We start from the raw sequence: 27504 nt of genomic DNA on the forward strand, positions 1-27504 counted from the left end.
TGGCCCGCGCCGGCCGCTGGGGCGGATAAAACCCCGTCGCGCCGCGGGTGAGGGCCGGAGGGAGGAGACTGTGCCCGAGCGCCACAGGAGTATGACGGGGCTGTACGAGCTGGTGTGGCGGGTGCTGCACTTGCTGTTCTGCCTGTACCGCACGCTCACCTCCTGGCTCCGCGTTCGCTTCGGCACATGGAACTGGATCTGGCGGCGCTGCTGTCGCGCCGCCTCCGCCGCGGTCCTAGCGCCGCTCGGCTTCACGCTCCGCAAGCTCCCGGCCGTCGGCAGGAACCGGCGTCATCACCGGCACCCGCACCGGGGACCGGGACCGGCCGCCACCCACCCCCGGCTGCGCTGGCGCGCGGACGGCCGGTCCCTGCAGAAGCTGCCGGTGCACATGGGCCTGGTGATCACCGAGGAAGTGCAAGAGCCCAGCTTCTCAGACATCGCCAGCCTGGTGGTGTGGTGTATGGCCGTGGGGATCTCCTACATTAGCGTCTACGACCACCAAGGTGAGGCTGGTGGGAGGTAGGGTGTCAGAGGCGCGTCCGAGTCTGAGGACTACGTTTCTAGCTAGTTTGTTCCTGGTTGCTGTGCGAGGCCGCCGCCCTCTCCAGGCCCTGTGATTTCAGTAGCCCTTGGTCCTTAAGGAAAAATCACGGTGCCGGTGCTTTCGAGGAAGAGAGATCTGTTTTATTGAACACCGACTAAGTCTTTTAATTTGATTAGTGTTTGTAACATTTGAAAGATTTATTGTAGTCCGTTAAGGGAGATGGTTTTCTGTGGCGTTGTTTCGCCAAAGAGGGAGCTGAGGTTCAAAACATTAACTGATTTGCCCAAGGTCACAAAAGTAACGGGTAAATAATTGTAACCAGTCTGTGTGTTCTTGAAAGGGGATTCAATGAACTCCTCTTAAGGGCGACTAGGCAGTGGAGAATTTATACGAGAACCGCATCGTGGGTTTTCCAAATGACATCTTAAAGTTAGGTGACATTTGAATTGGACCTCTGAAAAGTATGTAAGAGTTTAGATAAGCCTGGAACAAGGCCTGAAATCACGTGTTACCATTTCTCCTTAGTGGCGGGTACAGTAGTACTTGATAAACTTGTCTTCCTGCAAGTTCTAATCAAGGCAATGGGTTTCACCATGGTTTTTGTTAAGTACGGTATTCAACACCGCATGACAACAAGCCTAAAGCACAATGCCAAATATATTTCTTGGAATTTTGCCCTCGTCTCTGACTGGGGGGGAGAAAGGGACACATGTATAGGTGATTTGGGGAGTGAAGTTTTTACTAGAAAGGAGAGAGATTCTGAAGGTAGGAACTTGAGAGTTGGGGTAGAGGAGTTGAAATGTGAGTAGGGCATTGAAGAATGGGAGTGAGATAAAGTGGAGGCCCTAAATGTCAGCCTTGGATTTCCATCAATCCTAAATGCATTGGTGTTTCCTTAAAGCTAGAGCTGTGGTGAGAAGGATGAGTCAGGAGGGTTGGTCTGCAGGAAAGAAAAATGACTGCTTTATTCTCCAGTAAATGGCCTGCATGCTGTGGAGAAGCAATTTGAGTTTTACCTTTAAATCTTCACATATTTGAGTTCGGGGTTTGATTGGGGCAATAGTAACCTCTGACTGCTTCACCCTCTCTTTTACAGCTAGTAAGGAGTGTGGCTCTCCGGGAGGGAGCCTGCGATCTGAATGAGGATTTGCCCTGTAGGGTAAAGGGCAGTACATTCAGAGACTGACAATGCAGGGTTTCCTGAAGGACTCGTGAGACCAGGAGAAGTCTAGGAGGTGACATGGCTCTCGCCTGAACCAGTGCAGCCAGCAGTGTGCAGCCAGCAGTGTGGGATATAATAAGGCAGTAGAACAGTGAAAACCAAGGCATTAAGTAATGTGGATGGACACACATCCAGTAGGAAGGGAAAGGTAGAACTGAGCTGTTGACAAGACTGCAAGCAGGAGCTCACAGTACAGCCACACTTCCTTCTTCCTGCAATTCCTGTTACTGAATTTCTGATGTGACTCAGGTCCTGTGTCATATGCTCTTAGAGGAAAAAAGTCTGACATCTAATGTAAATGTGTTGGAGTTTTAGATGCACAATGGAGGGGAGAGGAGATGGTAGCCGGAAGGAAAAGCTCAGGTTTTAAAGTGGGTGACCAAGGTCAGAGACCTTTGATAAAGGTGCTTCAACTTCATCCTGTTTCCTCTAGTACGCCCCTACTTAAGATTGTTTCGCTATAGGTATTTGGAAGACTTTTTGTGTATTGACATATGTGTATGTCTACATTAATGCAGTCACAGCAAATGAGTATGAAAGACCAGGGAGACAAGAGGGGAAGTCCCTTAGAAGTGCTGTTGTCCCCTGGTGGCTCTAGGAAGAAGGGAAAGTGATGTTTGCACTGGAAACTACCAAAGGTACATAGGGTTTGGAGTTCAAACACTACCCTGTCCCTCCCTGTGTGTGAATTGGAAGTGCACCTCTTTGGTGGCATTCCCACTAGATAAACAATAGCGTTGAAGGGGGCATTGGGAACAGTGAATATGACAGGGAGGCTTCAGTAACAATGCTGGGAACAAGGTAAGGTGAATGGCATTGGGAACAGTGAATATGACAGCAAGGTTTCAGTAGCAGAATGCTGGAAACAAGGTAAGGTGGATGGCATTGGGAACAGTGAATATGACAGGGAGGCTTCAGTAACAATGCTGGGAACAAGGTAAGGTGAATGGCATTGGGAACAGTGAATATGACAGCAAGGTTTCAGTAGCAGAATGCTGGGAACAAGGTAAGGCGAATGCACGCTCAGGTGGCTATTTTGCTTGTATGTTGTTTTATAGAAATTTACTCCAGAGTTCAGTGTTTTAAAATAATTAAGTGTTGACTCAGTACAGTGGGGCAGTTTTCCTTGGAGTCACCTCTATACTTATATTGCAGTCAGTTAACTGGCAGGGACATAAAGATTGCCATGTGTCATCCACTTTATGTCTGGCTCATAATGGCTGGGATGGGAGAGAGATGGTTGTCTATTTCCATAAGGCTGCCGTGGGCTTTCTTATGTAATGGAGGCTTCACAATGATCCACTTGCCTCCAGATTCCCAGGTTCCCAGAATCAGACCAAAGCTGCCAGGACTTAGGACTTAGTTTAAGCAAGCAGTCACAGATCTGTCTGTCTGGAAGGAAGGAAGTAGATTTTACTTCTCAGTGGGAAACTGCCTTATGCCGCAAGGTAGAGCTGAGGGGAGTTGGTAGCAGCCACTGTGGAGACAAGCCTATGATTTAATTTCCCCCTAGCCTACATTTCTTCAACCTCGAATCTGTATTTAAATACCATTCATTCCAATTATGATGGGCTATAGGTTGCTTTTAATCCTTAGACTAAAATACCCATTGACATTTACTTTCATTTGTCTCTTCCTGTGAACTGATGACCAAGTTTGTTTGCTTTTGTCGTTGAAAGGTCTTGGTGGGCTGGCCTTCAATTTAAGATTTTCTTACCTCAGCTTCTCTGGTACTGGAGTTACAAGCATGTGCCCAAACTTGGCATCCATCCATCTAATTATCTATCAATCAATCAATCAATCAATCAATCAATTCGTTCTTCTGAATACCTGGAGTTTCTTGGTTTTTGGGTGGTCGTTCAGGGGATCAAACTCTGGAACTTTAGCAAGTTGAGCACTGTAACCCAGAGCTCACGGTTCTCATAAGGAGAATTGACTATGTTGTCTGTGTGATTATGAATTAGAAAATGATTACGATAGGAATTGTGTTAAAAAAAGTGTTTCTTAACTGTATTTGGCATTACAGCCTTGGGGCTCCTGTGCTTTTTTGTATTCACTTAAGGTGCACAGTGCTCCAGATAGTCCGATGGGTACCCCCTTATTGCCCAGTTGTGTTGGTACCATGCTCACGGTAGGTTTGTTTGAGTCCTCGAATGTTCATGGGAAACACTGAATCATCACACTTCCTGATCAGCTGGATTAAGGTAGTCCAACCCGGCATCTCTGTTTTCGTCAGGCTACTTACGTGGTGCTTCTGCACACTGGAGTTTGACCTTAGCATAGAACAAAAGCTTCTGCCACTCGCCTTCAGTAAGAATAATCATGGGCTGCGGATGGAGCTCAGTGAGTATGGTACTGAGACCTCCATGCACGTGCGTGCGCACGCACCCACCATGCTTCAGCTTGTACATTCTTACTCACGTGTGAGGACAGTTTGGGGGTAGCATTACTTATTATAAGTAGAACTGAGTCAGCAAGGTATTATTTTCTGTGTGAGATTCAGGAACGAGACAGCAAAAGTGTTCTGTTGTTCTTTCTGCTTTTATCTCTCTATTCGTAGATCTGTGCCTCGGGGTAGATTTTGGGTAATTATTTCTCACTAGCCCTAATCTCAGCCTTTACAACCTCGTTCTCCCCCACCTCTGTACCCCACCTCTGTACCCCACATCATATCCACATTTAGGCTGTTGGCTACCACCTCTTGCTGGAGTATTCGCTTTCTGGTTGACACGTGACTGTCTCTGATCCTTGTGAGTCTGCCTTCACCTTGCACTAGTGTCTCCTGTCCTTTGTCAGTCAGTCTTGCTCTGCCCCACTTTGTTCCTGGATCCCCTAAGAACCTCGGCATCTCTAAAGATACTTGCGTTTTTTTCCTGTGTGTCTGCACTTGATGGTCATACATCAGAAGCTCCATAGGTGTCCTCTCTGCTCTCCTTTTGGTTCTTCCAGGGTGTGCTTGGTGTTAAATGCCTGCTGTGGTCGGGCAGTGCACACTCTGACTCCAGAGAGGGCTGTGCTTCTGGTACCCAAGCATAAGGAACTGAGTTGCAGCTCTTGTTTCCCAAGAGTGGAACCTTAGACTCTTTCAGGAAAGTAAATGAGTCTGTTCTAGTTTGACCCATGACATAGATGCGAGCAGGAGGTATAACTCTTTTTTTTTTTTTTGGTTCTTTTTTTTTCGGAGCTGGGGACCGAACCCAGGGCCTTGCGCTTCCTAGGTAAGCGCTCTACCACTGAGCTAAATCCCCAGCCCCGAGGTATAACTCTTAATGTGATTGTTCTCCTTGCGTTGATTAGAGAGCTGCCAGAGGTATTGAAAGTCTACATACACTCAGGATTGTATTTGGTTTACTGAACAGTGTACCTGAGGCGTTTGCTTTTCCATAATTAGAAACTAGGAAGGGAGCCTCTCTCTCTTTCCTAGGACTTGCATTCTATCTCACCACCGCCTTGTTCCCACAGAGGACTCTACCCAAATCCAGAGTCGAGCCCAGTTGGTCGGTCGGCTCTGCAGGCAGGTTGTTTCATCCCAGTCCTGCTTCGTCTCTGAAAGGTTCTCCTGCTTTGTTTTTTTTTTTTTTTGTTGTTGTTGTTGTTGTTGTTCTTTGTTTGTTTGTTTTTTTGTTTTTGATGTAAGGAATAATTTTGTTCTTAATGTTCTTCCGTTAAACCAGTGCTAGATCTATGCATTAAGCCTTTAAACAAAGATTTATTTTAATTCGTGTGTGTGCTCCTTAAGTGCTGGTATTCTCGGAGGCTGGAGGTGGAGGCCAGAAGAGGGCAGTGCACTCGGAAGCCAGGGTTACAGGCATCTGTGTTGGCTACGGGAAGTGATCTTGGGTCTCCTGCAAGAGCCGTGCATACTGTAACCACTGAGCCATCTCCTCAGCCCCGTGTGTTAAATCTTAATAGAAACAATTATTTTTTGTTAAACTCTTTTAAAAGCCACTCAGTTCTTTGGTTCAAAGGTGTGAGTATCACAGCACACTATGGAGGACAGAGAACAACTTGTAAGAGTTGGCCCTCCTCTCCCACCACGTGTGGCTCAGGTCTCCCGGCTCAAAGACAAGGAGAGCCTGGACTTGCTGAGCCATCTCGCCATCCCCTTTGCTGATTCCTACTGTGAGCTATGCCAAAATGTAGTCAGTCTGAATGAATTCCACCTCAAGAGACAGAATCAGAAAGCCAAGGAACCAGGTTTGAAATTGAACCAGTTTTATAAAAAAGCTTTTGTTCTTACAGCCTGTGTTGATCTTCACCGTTAGAATGCAGACAGTAGTCCCTTTGTGGGCTGTCATTGCATCAGCCTCAGGTCATGGTACTGACACAGGTGACAGAGACTTTATAAAAGGCATTTCAGGCAGAGGGTTTTCCTTATCGTACCTTGCGGATCTAAGCGGTCACCCCGAGCTGTAGGATCCCTGTTTAATTACTGCAGCTTAACTTGAGAGCGCTTCTGCTCTCCGTGAGCCAGGTGTCACATAAGCAGGGTTCTGGACGTTCTTGTCTCAGAATGTGCAGCGTGGCTGGAGCTGTTGCTGGGGTGCCATGGGGTGCGCTTGCCTTATTTGTGAGGCTCTGTGCCTGCTTCTGGATGGTGACGAAACAGATAGACACGTAAACTGCAGCCGGAGCTGAGAAAACCTGTATGTCTTCCTCACTTCCGTACTTCTTGTGTTTGAGGTGCTTAAAGCCATTCTGTGAAGCCACAGCCACAGCATGTTTATTTCTTTGCTGTAGCATGTTCACATTCTAGCATAATGGTTGGTCTGTGAGGTAAGATGAGGCTCTCCACTAAAATGAAATAGTCCAATGACTTATAAGGGTTTGTGTTTATGACTGCGGTAGTCATGTAAAATTTTAATATATTTTTTATTTAAAATACTTGTAGTATTAAGTATATGTTTTCTTCTCCAGAGATTCCGCTCCGGTAGTGTGATAGCTGTGAGTTACAGAGGTTAAGGTAGCCAACAGGGAGCTTACTTAGGTCTCGAGGCATTGTGTATAAGGAAATACTGCTTCAATTGCGTAGCTTAGAGGAGCTTGATAAGTAGGAGACTTTCAGTTTATTTTTCTTTTCTTTGTCCTCTAAATTCTTTTTTCCTAGAAGTTTCTTAAAGGCTTGCTTTATAAAAGGAACACTTGTAAAAATCCTTATATCAAAAGCTATGTTAAATATATATTTAAAAAGCCACTTTATTAGATTGATTATACATTTCACATGAGTTTTGAAGAATCTTTAAGAAATACACGCAAGATTTGTTGAAAGAATACTTGTTTAAACTTCTTGTTTCCTGGTTCTCTTAATTCGTCAAGGTCATGCCATGTCTTATTGCCCGGTTAGTGTGCACATGCTTGGGCATGAGGGTGGGCTGAATGTGGAGACCTCTATACGATCTCAGATTGTCATTTGCTGTTCAGAGCAGAGGTTTTTCTTTTCTCTGTGTGTAGCCCTGGATGTCCTGGAGTTTGCTCTGTAGATCAGGCTGGCCTCACATAGAGATCTGCTTGCCTCTGGCTCCTGAGTTAGTGGTGAGATTAAAGGCATTCATTCACCACCACCACCACCACCACCACCACCACCACCACCACCACCACCACCACCACCACCACCACCACCACTGTTTTGGTGTTGCTGCTGCTGCCAGGTCAGAGCAGAGAGTTTAAAAGACTCCAATATGGAGTCTGAGATCAGTTTGTATCTTAGATGTAGACTGGTGGATTTATTTCTGTTTGAAATGTAGGTATTCGGGTTTCTGTAACACCACGTTTGCTTGGAGTCTTGATTTACATCTGTACCTACTGAGTCTCATGCTGGCTTCTCTTTTGTTTCTTCTAAATGTGAGATGTATGAGTCCTTATCTTTCTGCTCAACTTAGCCATGAACTGAGTGGGTATGGGCAGTTTAGTGCTGTCTCAGGTGGCTCCTGTGACTTTACGTAGCGCTGTGTGTTGACCTATAGTCCCATTGCTTCATAACTCGAGACTGTATCTCCAATATTACATGTCTAAAACAGTACTCTTGAAAACCCCTCCAATCTGCCTGCATATTTTCCTCCATGCTAGGAAACAGGAGTCACTCTCATCAAGTGGTCGATGTTGAAAGCTCAGCTGAGTATCTTCTGACATTCTGTGGAAGTTGTAGCCTTGTGTGGAGTATGTCTGAAGTGTCTCCCTTCTTTTGGTGTCTGTCCCACCCAAATTTCAGTGACATTGCCTTTCACTTGTGTCACTACACTAACTCTCCCCCTTCCCCCATTGGTCTTTATTTAGATTCTGACCCCTCTATAATCCATTCTTCACCTATCAGCAAAGTAATTTTCTGGGGATGGCATGGATTTGGAATTCAATCCAGAGCCTGTGAATACCCTGCCACCAACCAAGCCAGTGTTAGCTCTTGGCTTTTCTGAGAAGGCATCTCACTCTCACTCAGGCTAGCTTGGAACTCACTTGTTGCCTAGGCTGGTCTTGAACTCAACATCTTTCAGCATCTCATTCCTAGCACAGGTTAACACAATCAAACCTGGCTATGATCCATTTTATTTTAAAATAACATCATTCAAACGCTGATTAAAACCCTCTAGTAGATTCCTGTTGTACTTAGAATGCTATATTCACTACCAGGACTAAGGGACCTCCTGCAGTTGTGTTTTGCAATGTCTCCGGTCTCACATAATATCCCAGTTCCAGTTTTATCCCTTTTGTTGTAATAAAGTACTATGACCAAAAGCAACTCAGGGTAGGAAAAGGTTTATTTGGTTTATACTTAAAACAATTTACAGTCCATCACTGAGGGAAGTCAGTCAGAAACTCAAACTGAAACCAAGGAGAACACTGCTTGCTGGTTCTATTACAGGTTCATGCTTAACTGCCTTCTTAGGGAATGATGCCACCCACAGTGTGCTGGACTTTCCTCTGTCTGTTAACAATTGAGATCGCCTCCCGAAGATTTGTCCTCAGGTCACTGCGATCTGGGTGATCCTTCATTGAGACTTTGCTGGTGACTCTTGGATGTGTCAAAATGATAATGAAGTCACCTGGGACAATTCCCCTTCCCACTTCCTTGTAGTGCTCACAATGGTGCTCTTCCTTCCTTAAAAAGGTGAGCTCTGAATGCTGAGAGGACACGCATCAGAGCTATCTCTCTAATAGCCTGCCGCTGAGGGAATCCTGATTTCTTGGTTGGCTAATGTGTGGTGACTGAGATTCAAACCCAGGGTCTCAAAGCTAAGTTGTAGCTCTACTCCCAACTACAGTATTTGGTTCAAGAACTACCAGCCTCTCCATTTTCAGACTTGAACAGCATCAGCCAAAGCGATTGGTAGAATGCCAGGATTGAGATATGCAGGAGAGCGGAACAGGGAAGGATCGGTGTTGTATCAGTGACAGCAGACACACTGCACTGCCACTGATTCCATGAGTGCTGTGCAGAAATGCACCAGCGGCAGCCTCAGAAGCAGCAGCTTTGCCAGTGTGATGGGGTATAGCGTTCTAGTGTGCTACCATGCACGGTCAAGAGCATTCTCTTGTCCAAACTTTGCACTGTTTTTAGTACCACACCTACAAATATTTCTTTGACTATAAAAAGAAACTCATGTTTGGCTCTCCACACACATAGCTCATGTTTATCAAGAAACATTAAAATCATGTTTTTTTTTTTTCTGAGATGCAGATTTCCTAGCCTAAGTTTGTTCTTTCATGGCAATTGGAGTGTGCCCCTGCGTACATGCAGGTGTGTTTTCAAAGGTGACTCACAGTCCTTTATTTGTGATTACTCTCCTTTGGGAAAGCTGGTTATAGAGCAACAAAATGGAAATGTCTTACGTTGTTACAAAACTTACATTAGATTTCCAGGTTATTGCAAGAATACGTGTGTACCTGACAACCTGAGCTGCATGTCCAGAATCCATGTCAAAGTGGAAAAGCCCCAACACAGGGCGCTATGACTCTCGAGTCTGTCTCTCTCTCTCTCTCTCTCTCTCTCTCTCTCTCTCTCTCTCTTCTCTCTCTCTCTCTCTCTCTCTCTCTCTCTCTCTCTCTCACACACACACACACATGAAGTGTATGTAGACTGCTACAGAGAAATGTACACTAGCAATACTGACACACTTCATGGATGAAGGAAATGCCATAGAGTATGATCAGCTATGGTGGTCAAGCTGTGTGTCATTAAGAATCATTAAGAGAGAGTCTCATTCTCTCTTCCTGTTCTCCACCATGGCACAAGATCAGGGTGAAAAGTTCCCCATGCAGGAACTTGGCATCCTGCGAGCTCTGCTCAATATCTGTGTGTGGGAGAGCGGAGATAGGCTGACCCAGGCAGCCAAGGTGTTGGAGCAGCTCACAGGCCAGACCCTGTCAGGTCCTTTGGCATCTGGAGAAATGAGGAGGCTGCTGTTCACTGCACAGTCCGTGGAGCCAAGGCAGAGGAGATTCTGAGAAAGGCCTGAAGGTGCGAGAGTACGAATTATGGAGGAAGAACTTCTCTGATACTGGCAACTTCGGCTTTGGGATTCAGGAACGCATTGACCTGGGCATCAAATATGACCCAAGCGTTGGCATCTATGACCTGAATTTCTAGGTGGTGCTGGGTAGGCCAGGTTTCAGCATCGCAGACAAGAATTGCAGAAGAGGCTGCATTGGGGCCAAACACAGAATCAGCAAAGAGGAGGCCATGCACTGGTTCCGGCAGGAGTGTAATGGGGTCATCCTTCCTGGCAAATAAATTTTATTCAAAAGGTCAATAAAAATTTCTCAGAAATGCAAAAAAAAAAAGAATAATTTTCCTCATAATCCGATTCACATAAGTCTCAGACAGAAACTACAGGTTATATTTTAGCTGATTGTTTGTCCAACTCAGCCTACAGCAAGGTTCTCTCTAACTTTCTGCCAGGCTATCTAGAGATACTTTATAATGGCTCTACCGTTCTTTTCTTTAAATTCTGCCTGCAGTCAGGAAATGGCTGCTTGGATTGTGAGAGGTTCCTGAAAACCAAAGTTCCCATTCAGGAGTCTGTCCGTTTAGGTTTTGGTGTGCACGGATTATTTGTTAAATAAACATTGAGTTTCTTTTATATGGGGAATGACTTGGAGAGAGAGATTCATAAGTTAGGAACTTACAGGTAAGAAATGGCATTTCAATGGTGGCAGTGGTGACATAAGTTAGTGCTACTTAGAAGTTCAGTGTTAAGTTTATTAAGGGATTTGAACAGAATCCATGTGTGTTGGAGGAAGAATGGGACACTGGGGAGGGTCTCCAGAGAGGAGTGACCCTTTTGTTGCCCCGAAAAGAATTGGGGGAATTCTACAGGGTCAGTGAAGGGCACATGAAGGATAGGGGTTGGGGCAACCCCATCTGTATGAGAAACATGAGGCAGTCCTTATTTTGCTGATTATAGAGCCACAAAGGAATAGGTTGACCTGTTTCCTTATCATGATTATTTCTACCCATTTGCTGTGGACGCAGACAGCAGTGTTTGTGTTGAGTGGTTAGTACATTGTGAAATATTGAAGGTGACAGTTGGAAGGTGCCAGGACGGCACCCAAAGCTGAGTGGTTGGCAGCCTAGTGAAGCATTCTGGGAGGTCATGAGGAGGGCTGTGGTGACTGGAAACTACAGTGGCAATGGACTGAAGGAATGGAGGTGTACAAGCCATGCTGTAGAGCAGCCAGAGCTTAGCTTAGTGGCACGGCTGGGCAGGCCATGCTGCCTTTAGAAATAGAACCCGGAAGCTCACCTCATCCGTTTACAGTTTTCACTGTGCTTGTTTTCCTCCTTCCTTAACCCTAAACGCTTATAACTTTTACAGCCCTCTTCCATTTTGAGATGAGGTCTCACTCAGCCTCAAGCTGTATGTATTCCAGGATGCCTTGGAATTTTGGATGTAGCCTAGGCTAGCCCCAGATCCACAGTAGTAACCTTGCTTGTTTTAGTTTCCTAAGTGTTGGGTTTACTGATGTGAGCTGCTGTGCCATCCCCCAACTTGCCCTGATTGTTTTGAGAGCTAGCCTTTTATGATATACCACAATGCTTCACTCTGCTCACATCTGATTGTTTACAAAACTTCAAGGTAGAAGTGGGTGTTGGGATGAACTGGACATGTTAGGAACAGAACAAGAGCGTCTTACTTAAAATGTAAACGCCTTATGTCTTTACATGAATTTTATAGAGAAGCTGCGCTATTTTCTTACTGGGTTTCTTGGCATACCTTTAAATGTGCATCCTAAATTTTGCCATACTTATCTTACCCTTGTCCTGTCCCCTAGTGGCTTTAAAGGTCTCTGAATGATTGGACTCAAGGAGAAGCACGTGGGCAGTGAGAGAGGACTGAGTTCTCTCCATTTGGGGAGGTAGGAGGACAAAGGTTCAGTGGAAAGGAAGAGGAGGATGTTGAAGGAACATTGTATGATGGCCTGCCTTCAATGGAGAATGTGAGAAGGAAACATGCTCATGTCAGTGCTTCAGGGACGTCGAGGAGGGAAGATTAAAGATTGGAAGCCACTTGGTGACTAAGTATACTGTTGGTACTGGATTGCAGCACCGTGGGAGCCAGAGGCAAGAAACTTGAGTTGTGGGCAGGCCTTAGCCTCCCGGAAGTGCAGGAGGCTCTGGGATGCCTTAAAGAGTTGCTGAGGTGTCCCACTTTAATCTGCAAGCTAAAGTAAAGCCGAGAAATTGGTGCAGACTAGCATGCAAGTCTTAAAGAAGTGGTAAGGGGGTTGCTGTGATCGTAATAGGCAGAAGCGAGACAGAAGTGCATGTGAGCGCAAGTGTGTGTGCATGGGGCTGTGTGTGCTGCGCAGGCCAGGGAAGGCTCTCAGGATCCTGTTGTTTCTCTTTACCGTGGGCCTCTGACTGCACCTGCAGCAGACTGGCGGCCAGCAAGCCCCAGCAGTTCTTCCGTGTGCCTGCCTAACTAGGGTTACAGGCATACATCAACCGGACCTGGTTTTAAGCAAGCTCTAGGATTTGAGCAGGTCCTCATGCTTATCCAACAAACTCTCAGACTCACTCAGCCATCTCTTAAAATAGATTCATATGTCCTGGCTGGAATGTTACTGAGATTTTTACATTGTTTTTGAAATCAAGAAAGTTTTTTTTCCTCTAAAGATTTATTAATTATATATAAGTACACTGTAGTATATCAGGCACACCAGAAAAGGGCATCGGATCTCATTACAGATATTTGTGTGGTTGTTGGGAATTGAACTCAGGACCTCTGGAAGAGCAGTCAGTGCTCTTAACCACTGAGCCATTTCTTCAGCCCCAGAAAGTTTTTATAAATCTAAGTTGTCCTCTGATTTTTTATTTGTTTTGTTTTGTTTTGTTTTTCTTTGAGACAGGGCCTCACTCTGTGGCCCTGGCTGCCCTGGACTTCATTCTAGTAGGCATTTGAGACTTGTAATACTTGTATGTCTATATCTAGTATTTATCTGCCCTTTGACATGGTACAGACATCTTTGTGTTGTACATGTGGGGTTTTGACTTGAGCTCAACAACATCTGTAACTATCTTTGCACAAGTATACCTATGAATATTGCTACTCATAGTTCCTGAGGTTAACCACTTTCATCTGAAATGATTGTGCCTATGTATTTTTTAATTCAAACTTGCTTGGATATGGGTAGTCCAGACAACAGTCTTTGGGCGTGTGTGGTGTTGTCCCTCTTACGTAGCCTAAGCTAGTTCTGACCTTACCTTGTAGGAAGGCTGACCTGACTTCTTGGTGTTCCTGCCTCCACCTTCCAAGCTCTGGGGTTGAGGGTGCTCCACACTCTCAGCTCTCTCTCCGTTCACTCGTGTGTGTCCTAGTTTAGTCTCTCAGAGGAAATGGCCAAGTAAGAGGGAAAGTAAAGAAAACAGTTTACTTTTATTCTGTACGTGTGCATGAAGGAGTGCGTGGGTGTGAATGCAGTCAGTCCTGGAGGCCAGAAGACAGGCTCCAGTGCAGCTAGAGTTCCGCTTGAGCTGCCTGGTGTGGGCTCTAGGAACCAAACTGGGGTCTGCTTCAAGAACAGTGAGTCAGTCCTAACCGTGAGCCATCCTAGGCCCAGCCTACCTTTGGTAGACAGATAGAGCCAGCTCCTTTAAAGTTGTCCTGTTCTGACATCTCGTGCGTGCTGTGGTGCCTGTGCACCCATGGCAGACAGGTAGCCCTGCCCAAACTCCGGCTGCTATAGCCGTCCTTGGCATAACTGAATTCTCTGAGGAGTCCTGTAGTAGTCTGCCGCCTGTCTGTACATTGCTTGTAAACTGTTGGGTACCTGTTGGCAAGCAGTGTGAGGCGTGAGGCTCGGGGCCTCCCTCACTCCTCTTCTCATACGTACCATTTCAGCAGCAGCCTTCGTGTGTGAAGCACATTCCAGATGCTACTTTATCCTGAGCGTGCGCCTACCTAATGCTCTCTCTCTATATGTAGCTTTTAATTTCCTCGATGCAGTTCAGCTTAAGTCTTGCTTTAAGAAACTGTTTTTACCTTTATTTTGTGTGTGTGTGTGTGTGTGTGTGTGTGTGTGTGTGTGTGTGTGTGTGTGTGTGGTGGTGGTGAATATGTGCCAGGGCATGTGTGTGGAGGTCAGCAGACACGTGGGGAGTTGGCCCTTTTCACCATAGGCTTTGAATTTGAACTCACAGCAAGCGCTTTCATTCACCTGCTGAGACACCGTGTGGGTCTCCATGTCTTGCTTCTTATAATAAACCTTCCATTGGAAGACATTGCTTTTGATTACTTCTTGTCTTGGTTTTCTCTCCCTGTGAGGAAACATCCTAGCATTTCTTATGAAGGCAAACATTTAATTGGGCTGGTTCATGTTTCGGAGATTTAGTCCGTTATGGTCATGGCGGGAAGCATGGAGCACACAGGCAGACATGGCGCTGGAGAGAGCTGAGAGTTCTGCATCTGAATCAGCGGGCAGCAGCGGGAGGGAATAAGCACCGAGCCCACCCTGGTGACACACTTCCTCTAAGAAGGCATACCTGTTCCACAAGGCCACACATCCCACTTTCAAATAATGCCACTCCCTGGGAGCCTGGGGGGCCACTTTCCGGGAGACCACTACACTGCTGTTTTAGGGTTGAGCCCACTTTACATGTGCATAGTGCTGTGCATACTGCTGATTCTCTTTCTTTTCTTGCCCCATCATTTTCCACACTTCTTTTTCCTTTTTTAAAAGTTGGGTCATTAAGCGTATGCCTAGTTTTGTTTTCTTTCTTAGGGGTGTAGTGGTAACAAACGTTAGCTTCTGTAGATGGCTGCAAGATCACATTTTACTTTTGCACTTCTGTACTCCAATTTAAATTCTCTTAATTTTGCTCTTACTTTATCTTTTATTTTGTGCATAATTTATACTACTTTTATTACAAAACAAATTAAAATGAGGCAGTAGCATTTAATATGTATAATAAATCTGCAAAGAAAAGATGTTAGACTGGTAATCAGGAGCGACGTCCAGTTCCTTCCTTACACTGTATTTCCGTATTTTAGTTTGTTACTCTGTAAATAAAAGCTTCAAGTGAGGAACCTCTTAATTCCTTCCTACTCACATGATCACTTGCTTCCAGGTAGGTAGCCCTGGCCCTTTTTATGACTCTGGTATTAATCAGCTCTGCTGTCGGGTTTCCTTTTAGATTCCAGTTTGAGATATCATTTCTGCTTTACTGGAAACGCAGCTTTGGCTCTAGTGTGTACCCAGAGCAGAAATCCATTAGTCACTGCAGAGCATCACCTCATCTGGCTGTGATTTATTTGTTCATAATTTTATTTTTAAGGTATTTTCAAGAGAAATAATTCCAGATTGATGGATGAAATTTTAAAACAACAGCAGGAACTTTTGGGCCAAGATTGTTCCAAATACTCACCAGAGTTTGCAAATAGTAACGACAAAGACGATCAAGGTAGGTGCGTGGATGGTTGGACACTTGAGATGAGAAGAGCAGATTTTGTAACATTTTTCATTTATCTTGCTTTGCTAGTCTTTATTCTTAATATCTTGCTAGAAGATAATGTTCAGAAAAGTGATAGAATAACAATTGACATTATAGAAATGAATCAACGTTAAAGACGTTGTTTAACCAGGCAGATTTTATAGTCCATGAGCAGAGAAGCCCAGGAATGGATAATTTGTATTCGTGAGTTAGTGAGTATATGAATTATGCAAACCTGGCTTTCCTGTAGGGCAGTATGAATGTTTAAAGTTTAGAAGTAATATTTTTGCCTTGTTATCAGTTAGCTAGAGTCCTAACATTTATAAGTTAGCTTCAGAAAGGCATGCCTACGGAAACAGTTTTCTTTTCGTCTCTCGTTTTCTTTTATGTCACTACTGAATTGACTCTGAGTGTAGATGCCATTTTTAAAAAACAAAAATTGTAGGTAGCCTCTTTTATAGAGTGTTTACTCACTATATAATGCTACTTTTATTTAGGATTTGGAAAAGGTGTTTATAAAACTAGGCCCCATTTCTTATAGACCTGAGGTACATGGCTCCTTTCAGAGGGGAAAAGCGAGTATGTTAAAATACTGACCCGGAGGAGCTTGAGTGGTTCCTAGTTATCACCATTGTATCTTTGTTTTGGTATAAGTGTATGTCATAAACCTGATTTTGAAACAAATGTGGCAGAGTTTTAAATTTTACCTTGTGTGTTCTCTTCTCTAGTTTTAAATTGCCCATCGGCGGTGAAGGTGCTGTCCCCAGAAGATGGAAAAGCCGACATTGTGCGAGCCGCCCAGGACTTTTGCCAGTTAGTAGCCCAGCAGCAGAGGAGGCCGACGGAGCTGGGTGTAGAGCTGCTCGACAGCTTACTGAGTAAGTCCAGAACTTTTCCCGTTGTGTCTTCCAGACACACAGATGAAGGCATATTTAAGTTCTTTTTATTCTTTACCAGAGCTAGCCAGGGCTACACAGTGAAACCACCGTCTTGGGGTGGGGATTCGGGGAGGCTTTTTTTTTTTTTTTAAAAGACCATCTTTTAACTTTATTTATTTATTATATATAGATACACTGTAGCTGTCTTCAGACACACCAGAAGAGGGCATCAGATCCCATTACAGATGGTTGTGAGCCACCATGTGGTTGCTGGGAATTGGACTCAGGACCTCTGGAAGAGCAGACAGTGCTCTTAACCACTGAGCCATCTCTCCAGCCCCGGGGAGGCTTTTCTTGCTGTACTCTTGCAATGCTGACAGTTAATGACCCACAAGTGGAAACGATTTCAAGATACAGAGCTTAGCCTTGCGCACAGTGGAAGGATTTAATAAAAGAAAAGATTTATTTAGGTATTTCACTTTGAGTTTGTGTGTAGGCACATGGGAAGCGACCAAAGATAGCTTTCTGGAATTGTGTCTGTTCCTCCACTGTGTGAATGGGAATTAGTTCACTAGGCTGGGTGGAGCTCCCTTCCCCTATCTTCGTGGTTCAAGGGAAGGGTTTTTGAGGATTCTTTTTTAATTGAATATTCTTGGAAGTTGGGATTTAAGTGGGCTGTCTCCCCTCTCTATCCTCTTCCTCTGCTGCTCCCTTGTTATCATAAACAACTTCCTGTGAGATCATCTCCCCAGTGCAGCCTGCTCTTCTCTCCTTTTTGCAGTCATTCAATTTGCAATGCAGTCAAACCACTGTATATGCTACAGTTTGCTAAAACACAGCATTACATATAAACGCTCATATAAATACGTATGTGCATCCCCCACGTTACCCTGCACTGCCTATGACAGTCTTTGCTGTGCTGTTTCTCACTCGCTGGGGTCCCTTTAGGAACCTTTTGCCCTAACTCAGTGGTTCTTCTTCCTAGGGTTATCTTTAATGTTTTCAAAAAAGAATATTCCCAACAAATGGATGTCCATTGATGGCTTGTAATACCAGGATGTTCGTTTTTTTTATCCATTCCCATAGGATACCACGTACCTTATTTACTAACCATGCATTTTCTGTCTCTTCATTCCCGTCCTTTGCCCTCCTTGCTAGCTCCTTCTGTGGTCTTCTTTCTGTCATTGGTTAACTGTGTGCTCTGTGAGCTCAGTGAGCAGAGACCATCGTAGAGCTGTTTCATCAGAGTTACTGAGACAGTGACCATTTCTTGACAGTTTGAAGCTTAATCAGAGAGGAGTTTTTGAATACGTCGTAAGTGATAGTCTGGGGTGGCCCCATAGATGGCCTTCAGATAGCCCATAGGGAAGTATGTAGTGTAGAGCCTGGGCGCTTCAGGGTTTGTTAATTTATAATGAAAATGTATACAGATTCTTAAAAATTATTCTTATCATATATATTATATATGTCTCATACATATACATATACATAGGTAGGTAGATAGATAGACAGACAGACAGACAGATAGACAGACAGACAGACAGATAGATAGTTTCTAGGCAGAGTTTCTCTGCTTAGCCCTGGCTGTCCTGGAACTCCCTCTGTAGACCAGTCTGGTCTCAAACTCAAGAGATCTGCCTCCCTCTGTCTCCCTAGTACTGGGATTAAAAGGTGTGTGCTGCTACTGCCCGGCTTTCTCTTATTTTTTTGAGATTAATATCTCTTCCTTGCTTTCTTCCAGATCCTCTCATATTTTTTTTTTTTTCTTTATTAACTTGAGTATTTCTTATTTACATTTCGAATGTTACTCCCTTTCCCAGTTTCCGGGCAAACATCCCCCTAATCCCTCCCCCTCCCCTTCTTTATGGGTGTTCCCCTCCCCACCCTCCCCCCATTGCCGCCCTCCCCCCAACAGTCACGTTCACTGGGGGTTCAGTCTTAGCAGGACCAAGGGCTTCCCCTTCCACTGGTCAGATCCTCTCATATTATCCCTCCACATTTTCTTTGAAATTTATGTTTTTGTTTTTTTTTTTTTTTTGTTGTTGTTGTTGGTTTTTTTTGTTGTTTGTTTTTTTTGTTTTTTTTGTTTTTTTTTTTGCATCAATCGCTCCCTCTATCTCCCTCTCCCTCCCCTTCTATGCTCCCTCCCCTAAACATAGTCTGCTCAGTCTGTATAGTGTTACTTGTATGTATGTTTGGGGACTGACCATTTGGTGTTGGTATGCTCTTCCTTGGGAAGACTATTTCTCCTCTTAGCGTTCTTGGTTGCCTGCACTTCTTTGTGCAGGGTTGAGGTCTCATGGGCTTTCTTCCTGTGCACTTTAGCATGGCTTTGCCGTTGCCCCTGTTGGCTCATGTCTAGGCAGTAATACTGATAATAGTTTGTGGGTATAGCTTCTCTGATTACTAGGAGACCCACTCTGACAGCACAAGCCCTGATTCTCTTGATCTTTTAAACTTAGTTAACTGATAGTTTTTTATGACTGTGTTCAGACTACTCATGGGTGTCCACTTCACCAAAACCAGACAACCACTGGTTTGCTTTTTGACTAAATTTTGTATTTATTAGAAATCATATACAGGATATAGATTTCCATATCCTGCCCAATACTGAGCATATATGCACTCAACATAATTTTTTTTTTTCTTTTAAAAGTGAGTCTCACTATAATACCAGGACTGGTCTGAAATTCACTGTTTAGAACAGGTTGACGTCAAACTCATAGAGATCCACCTGCCTTACCCTCCTGAGTGCGGGATTAAAGGCATGAGATACGATACCCAACGGGCATACGGAGGTTTGTCTGCTTAGTGTTAGTAAGTAGGTCATTACTCCGGATTCTTCATGGAGTGTATTGTTCTGTGGATAGAGATCACTTTATCCACTCAGCAGTTGTTGATAGTTTTTGATAGTTAATATTGCTCTGATCAGCTGCACACATGTCTTTGTGTGGGAGGGTATGTTTTCTTTCTCTAAGGTAGGACCTAATAATAGACCTGCTGTCTTGTGGTGACTGAGTTTCCTATCCTTGTATCCTTCCTATCCATGGTTCCTATCCTTGTCAGAAAGGTAGGCCGCTCTAGCTCCCCATTCTTGCTGAAGAATGTGATGGTGTTTAACTCACAGTTCTCATGGGTAATCATGTTGAGTATCTTTATGAAGTCACTTGCCACCTCCAATTTATTTGGTAAAGTGGTAAATAGTTTGCCTATTTTTATTATACGCTGACTTACAGTGTGCGTGTTTTATTATACGCTGACTTACAGTGTGTGTGTTTTATTATATGCTGACTTACAGTGTGCGTGTTGCACATTTCTAGAGGCAGGGGCACAGCTTGCAGCACTCGTTTCTGTCTTTCCACACCTGCATCCCTGCGTCAATCCGCGAGGTCAGGCACCCGTTCTCCTCATGTTGAGTTCTAGGATGATACTCTTTGATACTCTGGATGCACGCGTAAAAGAGTAGTGATAAAATTACAAGGTGGACAAATACCTACTTTTTGGTTTTACTTTCTCATTGTTAAAAGTGATTTCTTTATAATGCCTTAATTTTTATGAGCTCAATTTTTGATTGTGTGGATATCATATATACATTGTTTTCAGATGCAGGAGCTCTTTGCCTAACCCAGAGTCTCAGTTATTTCCCCTTGTGCTTTCTTCTTTTACAAGTTGTATAGGCTAGATTTGGTCCATTTTGACTTTTATAAAAGTAAAAGACACACGATTTCAGATGTTCTTTTATGTCACTGGTGTCTGGCCCCTCGTTTCTCGGGGGAACACTGAAGACAGTTTATAAGGTGTAGGTAGGAGTTGGTCTTTTAGGTTTTTTAGCTAAGAAATGGGTGTGGAATAAAAGGAGATAATTTTTTCTTTTTCTTTTTTGTCATTGTTGTGTTTTTGTTTGTTTGTTTGAGATGGGTCTCACTATGTCGACCATGCTGACCTCAAACTCACAGAGATTTACTTGCCCCTTCTTCCTGCGATCTCTTTTGTCATTTAAAAAAGATTTATTTATTTACTTAAGCTTTTAAGCACAAAAGTGTGGGTACCCTGGGAATGGAGAAGAGGCGTCAGGTCCCCTAGAGCTGCGGTTGTGGGTGCTGGGAACTGAAGCCTTATGGTCTGAGCCACTTGCCCAGCCCAGAGCTGGCTACTTCTCGACAAAACCTTTTCTTTTTAAAGTTACTCAGTTCTGGAACCATATAAGCAATGAAGTCCCCAGAGCAATGTTTTCCCAAGATGCTAAGACAGAGGGGGCATGGGAGGGTGAGAGTTGAGCTACTTCATAAGGGAATCAGTGTAGTTGGATGGACTTTCCAGGGTTTGCACATTTGGAGTGAACAAAGTTATGTCACTATTTGTTTGTAGGGTGGGGCTAGAGATACTCAGATGAGGAGGCTTCTGAAGAGAACTGGCAAGGAAACCGAAGAAGCCTTTGAGTGTTTGTGTGTACATGGTACATGTTAATTTCATGTGTGTCTTTATTCCCAAGGTTCACATGGCTTCCCTGATCCTGACTTAGTGTTGAAGTTTGGTCCTGTGGACAGCACGTTAGGCTTTCTTCCCTGGCAAATCAGATTGACTGAGATCATGTAAGTACCTAAAGTATGTTGGCTTTGTTCTCTGGTCCCAGCACTGTACTAGACCAATGCTGATGCCTCCTCCTTAATCTCGGGTGCTTAAGCATGAGTGGCAAAGTGAGGTCTGTAGACGGCTCAGACAGTAAAGCACACGATGGCGCAGATACCTGGCATTGACAAGTTATCTTAGTGGATCGTGAGTGACTGCTGTCTGAGTGTTGGAGTTGTTGTTCCACAGAAAAATAGGAGTATGCCCATGCATGAGACTCAGAAATTTTGTGTCATAGTAACAGCCGGAAGCATATCGAGTGGGAGGAGAAGCAGCAGAAGACTGTGGTGCACAGGGGTGCACGGAGCTGGCTCCGTTGGAGCAGTGGTGGAGTGGAGTGAAGATGGTTTGGATAACACAGTGAGGAGTAGACTAGGAGTGGAGACAGCGTGAAGCATTAGCAGTATTGTGAATGGAATGGTGATTTCGGAAGGTTTGTTTGTCCATTTGGCTAGAGTGTGACTGGAGGAAGCAGATGAGAAGACAGGTGAAGGGCTCTACCTGTGTACATCGAAGGGAATGAGATTACTCATTAGAACAGGGTTGGCAGATTTCTAAAGTAGCCAGAGCATGAGTATCTTAGAGTTTCAGGTCATGTAACTTCTGCTTAGCCAATTAGATGTGCCTGACTCAGCGTGCCAGCAACTCACAGACACTCATGACTAAGTATGACTGTTCCTTATAAAAGTGTACTGCTGTCGGATATGATGATAATTCCTGTACTCAGGAGGCTAACACAGGAGGAACAGGTCAAAGCTAGCCTAGGCTATAAAATTGAGTTCTGGACAAACCTGAAACCTTGTCTAACAAACAAAGCAAGTAAGCAAACACAGACAGACTGTTATTTGTTGACCCCTGATTTAGAGTAAAAGAGAATTTTTTTTTTCCAAGACAGGGTTTCTCTATGTAGCAATGTCCTAGACCTCAAACTCAAGGGATCTGTCTCTGCCTCAAGTGTTGGTATTAAAGGTGTGTGTTACCATGGCCAACCAGAGTGCAGATTTAATAGACTTAAATATATTCAACTTCTCCAGTATGAGTGGAAAAACACTCCAGATCATCTGTCCGTGAGAATTATTCACTGAATGTGGCTATACCATAGCACTTACTAACTGTAGTAAAACTTAGGAGAGGAAGTGAGAGGCCTCACGAGGTTTTACGCTGAATTGAGCAGAAGAGTTTTTTTGAGAGGAAGTCTAAGGATAAAGAGAATCCTCACTAGAAAGGGGAGATGCAGATGACCTCCAGGCTCTACAGTTTTTAATGGAAACACTTAGTAGGACACACTCATACATAGAATAGGGATAAGAAGGGTAGAAAAGAAAAAGACCACCTGTGCCCTAGACGGGGTCGACCTGGTCCGAACAGAGGAGCTCTCCAAAGTACCTCTTAAGAACTGCAGGTTTTAGGGAAGAAGAGAAGAAACCGTGAAATGAAAGGCTTGAGGGCCACATGAGAGTGTGGGTCACATGAGAGTGTGGGTCACAGCAGGGAGCAGAGGGGAAGCAGACCCCGTGCAGCTTGGCTCTCCAGGCCTGGTTGTCCTTCTGAGAAGCCTGTGTCTGTTTGCCCCAAGGTTTGCCAAGCCTTTTTAGGAACTTCTCAGGTCAGTGCCAAGAAGTTAGCTGGAGAGTGGAGAAAAGACTGTTAGGTTTCGAGTCTCAGCTATGCTGCTCAGTAAGGCAACTTGGGAAAGTTGGACTAATCTGTTATTACTGTTACCATTGTTATTGTTATCATTATTATTGAGACAGGGTCTCTCTAGTCTTGGCACTTTCTTTGTAGACCAGGCTGGCCTTAAACTCGACTTGAGATCTGTCTGCCTCCCAAGTACTAGAATTAAAGGCTTGTACCACCAGGCCTGGCTACTGTTATCTTTTTTTTTTTTTTTTTTTTTGGTTCTTTTTTTCGGAGCTGGGGACCGAACCCAGGGCCTTGCGCTTCCTAGGCAAGCGCTCTACCACTGAGCTAAATCCCCAACCCCTACTGTTATCTTTTAAGTAGGCATTTTAGTGTAGAGTTGAGGGTTTGTATAGAAGAGGTGATGGGCACCTATCACACAACGGGTTGCCCACTGTCTTGTGTCTGTACATTTCTCCTAATGTTTGTATTTGCTTGAGGTCTGTCTGTATTGTATGCTGTAAGTCAGAAGACTTAGGACCACGATGCAGGTCATCCAAGGGGAAGCATCCGCAGCATCAGACACTGAGGGTCGTCACAGAGTAGACACACACTGGTAGACAGGGCAGTTGCTAAAATGTGGAAGACAGAGGCTGTTGGAAACCTCGTGCATGGTTCATCCAGAGGAGCATGGTGCAGATTTAAGGAACAGTGCCCTCAGACACAGTTCGAATGGAGGTAGTAAGGCAAGGTTGGCAGCAGACATGGTTCTTTTCATGGATGGAAGGCCGGCCACTTTCAGGATTCATGGCAGTTGCAGGAAGGTTAGTAAATAGCCGTAGCGGAAGAGAATCATAAGGTTAGAGGTCAGGCAGGAGTTTTTTAATAGTAAGGCGTGGGGTGTGTTTGTGTAAAAGTGTAGGTGTGTAATGTGATGAGCTCTGAATGTGGCTTTCGTAGTCTGATCCTGTGTGTGGCTTTTCCAGGTTTGAGTTTCCAAACCGCATTCTGAAGCTGTACAAAATACAGGGCTTTTTCATACTGACTTTTGAAAGTGATTTCATGTATTTAAAGTTCTTAGAACCGTCTCATCCTGTGTTCATGCCTCTCCAGTGTTAGTCTTCACAGGACAGTGTGCCCGCAGTGTCGGTGGGCGTGACTTACACAGTCACTTAGTGCTCGCTCACTATGTCACTGTGTAGGACCTGGCCAGGGCTAAACCTGCCTTTGCCGGTTTTACTGGGAACATGCAGAGCTCTTACAGTGAATTTGGGTACATTGTTAATACACAGATTTCCAGCTTTTACATAGGTTTTTGTGTTAAGTGTGCGAATTTTCTTTTGTAAAATACCGGCAGGTTACTTTGGCTTGAGCAGTTTTGCACTGCATTTGGCAAGATTAGCCTCTGTACAATTCACTTTTTCCTGCCTTTGACTTCCTTTTGGACCCCCTGCCCCACCCCGATATTACAGTGTGCCATATAATCTTTCCCCTGTGTTCTCTTCTCAGCTCTTTGCCTTCTCACTCAAACATCAGCTATGAGGACCTTTTCTCCGCCCTCCGGCAGTATGCAGCTTGTGAACAGCGTCTGGGGAAGTAATGGTCCCTGCTTGCATAATTTGACTTCAGGCTTTTGGAGAAAAGGACCCAAGTGACTGATGTTTACAAAGTACCTATAAAACTCTGTACACACCTAGTTCATATTCCTCATAATTTATCAACAAACACAAAAAAGTGTCTTACTTGAGAGCAAATGAGTGTGCGTGTGTGTGTATGCGTGTGTGTGTGTGTGTGTGTGTGTATGTGTGCGCGCGAGCGTGTGTGTGTGCGCGTGCGTGTGTGTGTGTGTATGCGTGTGTGTGTGTGTGTGTATGTGTGTGCGCGTGCGTGTGTGTGTGCGCGTGCGTGTGTATGGAATAAATTTATAAATGGGGCACATTGGCGAATGGAGTACACAGTCTGGGGTTCAAGCGAGAGCTGCGGTGCGTGTCTTAGGAACTGAGATTTCACGCATAGAGGCTTCCGTTCCTGCTACTTCCCTGTTTGTCTGGGGAGTAGGGGGAGTAAGTAGGACTGATTTAGTTGTCTGTGGTGGGTGGGGATACTTTTTGTTCAGTCTTTTTTAGTGACCAAACTTTAATTTTTAAGAATAATATATTGATTGGCTTACTAAGGGGAAGTACTCTAATCTTGAGTGGCATTCAGAGGCTCTGGATGTTCACATGCTGAACATTTGCTTACCCGCTGAGCAAAGATTTCCTCAGATTTCCGTCCATTTCATTTCTTTGTTCGAGTAAACAGTGTGACTTGAGAGGATTGCTGTGGTGTCTGTTCTGGGCTATAGGGATCATTTGAAAAAAAAAATCTTGCAATATTTGATGTACAGAATATAAGACATTTAAATATTGAATTAGACACTCAAAAACCAACAAAGTGAATAAACAATCATCTAAAAGATGGAAAATCTCTTAAAGGACAGTTTTGATTTCCTCCTTTGTGTAAAGAGTAGTGTGCTGGATAGTACCCAAAGCATTTAAGAAGCGTTTCCATTAGCTTTTTATTTAAAAATGAACACTTGAGAGAAGTTACCACGGCAGCTCGCATTCTGAAGTAACCGGCTCCTCTTGAGCGGCACCTGGGGTTCTCTCCTCCCAGTGAGTCTCAGCGACAACACTGTGATGGTTAAAGGATGGAGGCCTGCATCGCCAAACTGGAAGCATAATTGAACCTGGTCTTCTGTGTTCTAGAGAACAGCACTGGCCCTGACAGGATTGAATTCTTGATAAATGGTTAATGTTTTTTTCTTACACTGCTAATCTCTGGATGGAAACCATTCTTTATGGATGGACAGTTTTCAGAAAACTTTTACCAACAGGTATACAAGAGTCATGAACATTTAGAATAAAGCAATTTCAATACTAGGCCTCAGACTTCTGAAAAAAAGATATCAAAGGAAATGGGTTTGGAATGTATGGTCTGGAATTGCTTGTCAGACTCTAAAGAAGATGTGTTTCAGCTTTGGATTACAAACCCCATTTATGATTTTTAAATATACTTGAAATAAAACGATTAAAATGAATTTTGGTCCAGTGACATTACTTTGCACTTCTTTTCTTTTGTACAAAATTTTAAAGACTTAATTTATTGCCAAAATGCTGTGTAAATTTACAGTGTGTAATCTAAAGGTTGTTAGAGAACTCCCCAGTTCTATTCCTCTGTGCTGTGTGTGGTCTGTGTTCCTCTGGTTTTATTCCTCTGGGGATGGGGGATGGGGCAGAGTGGTGTGTATTTAAGGCAATTTAAGGCCTTTTATAAATACAATAGGTATAAATGTCCTTTATAGACCTTCTGGGGTATGCACAGCTTTAATAAATTAAATTTACTGGACTCAATTGAAATAAGAGGACTCAAGGTTTGTTATAATGAAGTGTGTCAAATTACCCTTTGGAATAGAGCCAAAATCCTAGAGTTGAGTTTTTATACTTCCTTCCACACAACAAAACAGATTCATAGCCTATGACCCAAGACTGTGGCCTTAGGGACAGTTGTTTAAGCAAGTCAAGTGTTCTGAACTTATATATAGGCCTTCCAGATCCTCTCACAGGAGGCCAACTACTAACGCAGTCTCTACACTTTGAAAAGCACTGATCAGTCTTCAGTTCCTGCCAAATCACCCCAAGTTAGCTATCATCAAAACTCTTTGTGCTCCCAAAAACTTCGTGTCCATGTGTTTCAAAGGGCGTTCCCTTTAAATCGTTTCCCTTGACATGCTCCACAGTGACAAAGACACCAAGTCAAACTCACTCAGCAGATGGCATGGGGCATGTGAAGAAATGGAGGGATTACCTTCCTTCTAAAGTCCGACTGTAGATTGCTCCCTAAAACTGAACAGTTATTGTTTGACGGTGAAATGCTGATCATAATGTGAATAGCAGATTCTGGCGTGTTGTGACTAAGGCTCGAGAATGCCCGTTCTGACAAAATGTTCCAATATTAACGAACAGTGCCAAACACACTGTGCATATCCATGAGTTTCCATCCGGATGTATGTTGATTAGTTACTCCCTTCTGTGTGACGGTCCTATGCTTAGAGTCAGTGAGGTCCTTGTAACGTTTGTTATGCTTGTAGATTTTGGCAACTTGTAAATAATGTGTATAGCGAGTTTTTATGATTAAGGAATCAAATTTATTGAATTTTATTATTGAAAGTTGAAATAAGATGTATGAACAAAAAAAATCAATAAAAGAATATACTCTTTTCACGGACTGTAGTGGTGTGTGAATGTTACATTTGGTTTCAACGGCCAGGGGTTCTGAGGTCTAAGGAGAAGTGTATGACCAGGTAGCAGTCCTGCTTTTAGACGGGATGCATTTGATTGGAGCACATTCCCACCTTTAACCTGCTTAAGCATTTGCTTTTTATTTAATGCCAGAGTGAGATTCAACTTGGTCTTCCTGGGATTTCCAAGTTCCACAGCAATTACAAACTGAATTTTCACTGATCATAGGAATGTTAAGCTAAAAACAAGTGTGTAGCTTCTTAAGAAGTACTTTAATTGAAAGATAAGAATGTTGATGTCTTATGCAGGATAGTGGGTTTTTTTTTTTTCCTGAAGACCTCATTGTAAGACAGTTTTATACGTATGGCGTTCATCTGTATCTAGGACTCATCTAACTCCAATAA

At 44.0% G+C, this 27504-nt stretch overlaps 1 protein-coding gene and 1 pseudogene across 1 annotated transcript; both read left to right on the plus strand.

Moving 5' to 3' along the window:
- Positions 1 to 27086, plus strand: Nus1 (NUS1 dehydrodolichyl diphosphate synthase subunit). The gene is given in 5 exon segments (NM_001164157.1): positions 1 to 506; positions 15538 to 15663; positions 16422 to 16571; positions 21064 to 21163; positions 24330 to 27086. Coding segments are annotated over 5 exon segments (882 nt in total). The 5' UTR covers positions 1 to 91; the 3' UTR covers positions 24421 to 27086.
- Positions 9969 to 10567, plus strand: LOC147998642 (large ribosomal subunit protein uL5 pseudogene; annotated as a pseudogene).
- Positions 27087 to 27504: the final 418 nt, after the last annotated feature.

Source organism: Rattus norvegicus, chromosome 20, assembly GCF_021556685.1.
Source record: "Rattus norvegicus strain SHRSP/BbbUtx chromosome 20, alternate assembly SHRSP_T2T, whole genome shotgun sequence".
NCBI lineage: Eukaryota > Metazoa > Chordata > Mammalia > Rodentia > Muridae > Rattus > Rattus norvegicus.